The 6,564-nt window shown below is 35.8% G+C and overlaps 3 protein-coding genes across 3 annotated transcripts; 1 reads left to right on the forward strand and 2 right to left on the reverse strand.

The window, feature by feature from the left end:
- Positions 1 to 68: 68 nt before the first annotated feature.
- Positions 69 to 585, reverse strand: AC631_05780 (uncharacterized protein; the record flags this gene model as incomplete). Its single annotated transcript, XM_015614609.1, has 1 exon — positions 69 to 585. A coding segment is annotated over one exon (517 nt), but the record flags the coding sequence as incomplete, so codon positions are not given.
- Positions 586 to 1,134: 549 nt separating this feature from the next.
- On the forward strand, positions 1,135 to 5,388 carry AC631_05781 (uncharacterized protein; the record flags this gene model as incomplete). The annotated part of the gene is made up of 1 exon (XM_015614610.1): positions 1,135 to 5,388. The coding sequence occupies one exon, from the start codon at positions 1,135 to 1,137 to the stop codon at positions 5,386 to 5,388; it is 4,254 nt and encodes a 1,417-aa protein (XP_015464562.1).
- A 431-nt stretch (positions 5,389 to 5,819) lies between these two features.
- Positions 5,820 to 6,440, reverse strand: AC631_05782 (uncharacterized protein; the record flags this gene model as incomplete). Its single annotated transcript, XM_015614611.1, has 1 exon — positions 5,820 to 6,440. One exon carries the CDS (start codon positions 6,438 to 6,440, stop codon positions 5,820 to 5,822), a length of 621 nt encoding a protein of 206 aa, XP_015464563.1.
- Positions 6,441 to 6,564: the final 124 nt, after the last annotated feature.

Consider the following 6,564-nt stretch of genomic DNA (forward strand, 5'->3'; position numbering starts at 1 on the left):
GTTATAGTCCGCATCTTCGATAGGATCTGGGTTATGCAAATAATCATCTGCCTCTTTCTCATCTATACGCAATGGAAACAATGTAGCCGGATATCCACCAAATGGACTGAAGTCTTTGCTACCTCGCAATGGCTTATTGGGCTTGCTTGATACAGACAAAATATCTTGTTCCTGTTGAGATATTTTCGGGAATCTATTAAGATTATTCGAAGCAGGGAACAAATTTGATGGGAGTGAACTGGACGATATTTTGGAACCTGCCATAGATGGATATCTATCGTAATCTGTTGGTTGCTGTATATTGAATGGGTCTGCTCCGTTTATCACTCCCTCTGAACTGTCAAAGTCTTGGTAATTTGTACTTAATACTTCGCTCGCTAACAAGCCTGCTTCGATATCATGCAACGAAGAATGTTCGTAGTCCATTCGAAACGTAGACCCATAAACAGAATTTCTTCTCACATCTTGTTCGCTAACATCCAGCTCCTCCATAGTATTTTCACTGGAGCTAGAAGTGAATGGATCCTCTATGAAAGTATCATTTATCTCTATGGGGGAATTGAATGTCAAGTCCCTTTTTGCCATAATTTACTACTCCCTTTTCGGTCAAAAATTATACAACTGTTCAGTTCTCAGATTTGAAAATACTGAATTACTACTTAGAATTAATATTCCTTTACTCTTTACCGAATTTTGCTGCTCCTTGATTATATTTATTAAATGAAATCGTTAGATAAGAGAACGGCTAGAAGAATTTGGCACCCTTATGCAGGGCTAATGTTCTTAACGTGGCCAATTCTTAGTAAAGATTGGCCATAGAGATATACTAAGCTACTACCATCCACATGTCACTTACAGACACATGTGTGCCATAATAGGCATTGGCGCAACTTTTTTTAAACTTCCTGAAATATGCGTCAAGCAGATATAAACTTAAATGTTGCGATGTCTATATTCGAATTTGATAGGATTATATGTAGGTATTTTTAGACGTTATCGTATTTGGTTCCAAGATCGTTTAGATTTTATATTAGGAATTATTTGTCATATTTCCTCATAGTTTTAAACGCATCCATTATATAAAAAGCGCCGTGTCTTCAAATTTTTTAGATTTAATGTCTTACAAAATGAAAAATGGTAGAGAATAAGGCCAACAAATTAGATTCTAGCTCATTAGAGGATAATGGATTAGAACGCCAGCAAAGACTCTTATCGTTTCTCTGGCCAAAGACAGTTCCACCGCTACCAAACGAAGATGAACGTCTTCTGTATGGGGAAAAAAGAGCTGGGATTTTCTCCAAAGCATTCTTTTGGTGGATGATACCCGTGATGAACCCAGGATACATGAGAACATTACAACCAGAAGACCTATTTACCTTAACTGATGATATCAGTGTAGAACAAATGAGCGCACGGTTCAACAAACTATTCAAGAAGAAGGTCGATAAAGCGAAGAGAAAACATATCATTCAAAAATTTAAAAACAGAAATGAAAAAGTTGAAATATCTGACATAGACCAGTACAAAGACGATTTGGAGGATTTCACGCCACCGCAATTCCTACCTTGGTTTGTAATCATCGAAACTTTTAAGTGGGAATATTTTGCTGCAGTTATATTTTTGGCATTGATGTATGGTACTTCGTCTTGCATTGCTCTAGTGACAAAGGAACTCATTAAATATGTAGAGTATAAAGCAGTAGGAGTGGAATTGGGTATTGGTAAAGGTTTGGGGTATGCTTTTGGCACTGTGGGAATGGTAGTTTTCACCGGCTTTATGGGTAATCATTATTTTTATCGTGCTATGCTTATCGGGGCCAAAACAAAAGCAGTCTTAATTAAAAGTATTCTAGATAAATCCTTCATATTGAGCCCAAAATCCAAACTGAATTTTCCCCATGCTAAAATTACCTCTATGATGTCTACTGATACGGCTAGAATAGATCTCGGGTTGGGACTACAGCCACTTTTACTCATCATCCCCATCCCAATTATTGTCAGTATTGCGATATTGATAGTTAACATTGGTGTCTCTGCATTGACGGGAATTGCCGTTATTATTCTTGTTTTGGTATTAATTATGGGGGTAGGCTACTTCTTGTTCAAATTCAGAAAAAAGGCAAATATATCCACAGATCAAAGAATTTCAAGTATTCGAGAAGTTTTGTATAATTTGAAAATTATCAAGTTTTACTCTTGGGAATCTGCCTACCTCAAAAAAATATCTGGAATTAGAAACGAAGAAACTAAATGGATATTGAGAATGCAGGTCTTAAGAAATTTAATTATCTCGATTGCTATATCAGTCAACTTGATATGTTCCATGGTTTCGTTCCTTGTTTTGTATGCAATTGATAGTGATAGACATGATCCTGCGTCAATATTTTCATCACTTACTTTATTTGGAATTTTATCTGAACAAGTAATTATGTTACCTTTGGCTTTGGCAACCACTACCGATGCCCACGTAGGACTACAAAGAGTGGGACAATTTTTAGCTTCTGAAGAGTCAGACCAAACCTATCGCAAAATAGAAGCAAGTGGTAAGACTTTAGGAAGAATGCAAGAAAATAATATTGCTGTTGAGGTTAATAATGCCACGTTTATCTGGGAAACATTCGATGTAAGTGACGAAGATTCGAAAATTAGTGACGAAAATTCAGATGAATCGAAAAACTCTTCAACTACTAATTCTACATCAGAAAGGAATTTAGATGAAGAGGACAAAGACAATGAAACACCATTTAAAGGATTAATAGATGTGAACTTAACCGTAAATAAGGGAGAGTTTGTAGTCATTACAGGAGTTATTGGATCTGGAAAGTCATCCTTGTTGAGTGCTATATCTGGGCTAATGACACGGACATCTGGGGAAGTTAATGTATGTGGATCTCTTATATCTTGTGGTGAACCTTGGATTCAGAATGAGACTTTTAAAGAAAACATCTTATTCGGTTCTGATTTCGACCCAGACTTCTATAAAGAAGTAGTTCATGCTTGCTCATTAGAAAGTGATATGGAAATATTACCGGCAGGAGATAAAACAGAAATCGGTGAACGGGGGATCACTTTATCGGGAGGTCAAAAAGCAAGACTCAATTTGGCAAGAGCTGTATATACTAACAAAGATATAATATTACTAGATGATGTTTTGTCTGCTGTTGATGCAAGAGTTGGTAAACATATAATGAACAATTGCATTTTAGGGACTCTTAGTTCTAAAACTAGAATACTTGCTACTCACCAATTGTCTTTGATTGGTTCCGCTGATAAAGTTATTTTTATGAATGGAGATGGATCATTAGAAATAGGCAAGTTCGATGAGCTAATTCAAAACAGTTCAGGCTTTAAAGACCTTATGTCATTGAATGCGCAAGAAGTTGTCAGGGACGTAACAAATAATGTAGAAAATGATTCAAAGTTTGCTGGAGTTGAAGATGAAAAACAATACATTGAAGAGCAATTAATGAGGCGAACTACAACAACTTCGTACATCGAGGATGAAAAATCTGGAAGAAATGGTGTTAATTTGGACAGAATTGATGATGGTAAATTATTCCTGGCTGAGGAAAGAGCAGTTAATAGAATTGAATTCAAGGTTTACAAGAACTATGTGAAATATGGATCTGGTATATTTTCAAGTTTCTGTATCATTTTCCTTTTTCTTCTTTTTACAGTTTTAGCTACATACTTCGAACTTTTTACCAATACCTGGCTTTCATTTTGGACGTCTAAAAAGTTTCCTGGTAGACTGGACAACTTCTATATTGGTTTGTATGTGACGTTTACTTTCTTGGCTTTTATCTTCCTTACGTTGGAATTTTTTGTGTTAGCTTATGTTACTACGATTGCATCACGGACGTTAAATTTAATGGCAGTAAAGAAAATTTTGTTTGTACCAATGTCGTTCATGGATACTACCCCTATGGGACGGATTTTTAACAGATTCACGAAGGATACTGATGCATTAGATAATGAAATAGTCGAACAATTAACTGTATTGTTCTATTTCATCGCAAACATTACCGGTGTGTTAATTTTGTGCATTTGTTATTTACCTTGGTTCGCTATTGCAGTTCCTCCATTATTATTTCTCTTTGTTGCAATAGCAAATTATTATCAAGCTTCGGCAAGAGAAATTAAAAGACTAGAAGCTGTTCAACGTTCATTTGTTTATGATAATTTTAATGAGACTTTAAGTGGAATGGGTACCATAGTTGCATACAAGTCTAAACATCGGTTTTTGAACAAGAACAGTTTTCTCATTGACAAAATGAACGAGGCTTATTATTTAACAATTGCAAACCAGAGATGGCTCACTATCAGTTTGGACATGGTAGGTGCGGTATTTGTTTTACTTGTTGCCATGTTGTGTGTTAATCGTGTATTTCATATTAACTCTTCGTCTGTCGGTTTGTTGATGTCTTATATTTTGCAGATTGTTGGCCAGCTTTCGTTTCTTCTTAAAACACTTACTCAAGTTGAGAACGAAATGAATTCAGTTGAAAGAATTTGCCATTATGCATTTGATTTACCAGAGGAAGCTCCATATGTGATCACTGAAAATTCCCCTCCCCCTTCTTGGCCAGAAAAAGGTCAAATTTCATTTAACCATGCATCTATGGCTTATAGACCCGAATTACCCTTAGTATTAAAGGATTTGGATGTCAATATTAAGCCAATGGAAAAAATAGGAGTCTGTGGTAGAACGGGTGCTGGAAAGTCATCAATAATGATGGCGCTATACAGACTTGTTGAATTGAATAGTGGATCTGTTGAAATCGATGGAATCGACATCTCAACTTTAGGTTTGAACAATCTTAGGTCAAGACTATCAATTATTCCTCAGGATCCGATTTTGTTTTCCGGGACCATTCGAACTAACTTAGATCCATTCGATGAATATACTGATACAGAATTATGGGATGCTTTAAAAAGGTCAGGCCTTATTGATGAATCGAAAATTAGTTCAGTTCAAAGCCAAGATCCAAAATCTGAAGATTTGAACAAATTTCACTTATTCAAGCAAGTTCAGGAAAATGGAACTAATTTTTCTTTGGGTGAAAGACAACTCATTGCATTTGCAAGAGCACTTGTCAAAAGGACTAAAATACTCATTCTTGATGAGGCTACAAGTTCTGTTGATTACGAAACAGATAATAAGATTCAAAAAACTATCTTGAAAGAATTTGGAACTTGTACCATTTTATGCATTGCTCACAGACTAAAAACAATAATTAATTATGACCGAATTTTGGTTCTAGAAAAAGGAGAAGTGAAGGAGTTTGATACACCTTGGAACTTATTCAATACGAAGGACAGCATTTTTGAACAAATGTGCAGAAAATCTAAAATCACCTCAGACGACTTTACAATCAAAACCATCTGAGGCGTTACAAAGGATAATATTTTAATAGGGTTTTAATATATAGTAAATACACGTTTTATCAAAGATTATTAATTTTTCGCCTTACATATGCCTTAGTGGAATTCCTCACACTAATAACTGCATCTTAGAGTTTGCCAGTTGCAGGTATTTTAAAGCTTTTGAAGTATCCATCAAATCTTAATTTGCAAGAAGCTTTAAATGCAGGATTTATCAGATTTAGTTCATATACATACTTTTGTATCCATGAACCTTCCATTAAATTAGAAGTTTGCAAGTATCAATAATAATTGTTGTAAATCATTATTCTGTTAAAACATTAGTTTCTCCAAAATTATCTGCATCAACACATATATTGTCTGATTTCAGATCCTAACCCAGTCTTTTAGCACCACTAAATGGATATCAAAGCACATACAGGTATGCAAAATAAACTAGCATCCATGAACTAGAGAATTTTTAGGAGTATCGTATTTTGTGTCTGCCCAAGATGTTAGGTTACTGTTCTGATAAGCTTCTGGATGAGCTTGAATGTAATTATAGGTTGGGTAATCATCGGGATCACAGGTTAAATTGATAGCATCTTCTGGTTGATATAATCGGACATGATCAATACTCATAGTAAGAGGAAAAGTCAATGATAGCCAGTCAATTTGAGCCCAACTATTTGAAATACCAAAATTCATGACCATAGACATTGGTTCCTTTGACATCAATCTGCGACCTATGTTTCCATTAGGACCCAAGGCTGCAGCCTCGACTGTTACTGTTGGATCCTCCCCTACATACCATGTCAAGTATCCATCATCATCGTCGTTCAAGTACTCGTATGCATATGTCTGAAACTTTTGCCCAATGCCTTCTGAATACCAGGTACGATTCAATATCGTTGTTCCTGAGACAGCTTGTTGCAATGGTCCACCAGTGTACGTGTTAATGGTAGTTACTGACTTGTTGTAAATTGAAATAAAGTTGTAATCGGGGTAATACCAAATATCAAAAGGAGCAATCTGCATGGATTGGGATGCAACCCCTATGAATTTTTCTAAATCCATCTCACCTTCAATAACATCATATTCTGGAGCACCTCTTCCTTTACCTGGACTAGGATGGTCCTCACCAGAACAGGTACATTTGTTCAACCTTTGACCTGGCAAGTACGAAATACCATCAGGAGAC

The sequence above is a fragment of the Debaryomyces fabryi genome (assembly GCF_001447935.2).
Source record: "Debaryomyces fabryi strain CBS 789 chromosome Unknown contig00279, whole genome shotgun sequence".
Lineage (NCBI taxonomy): Eukaryota > Fungi > Ascomycota > Pichiomycetes > Serinales > Debaryomycetaceae > Debaryomyces > Debaryomyces fabryi.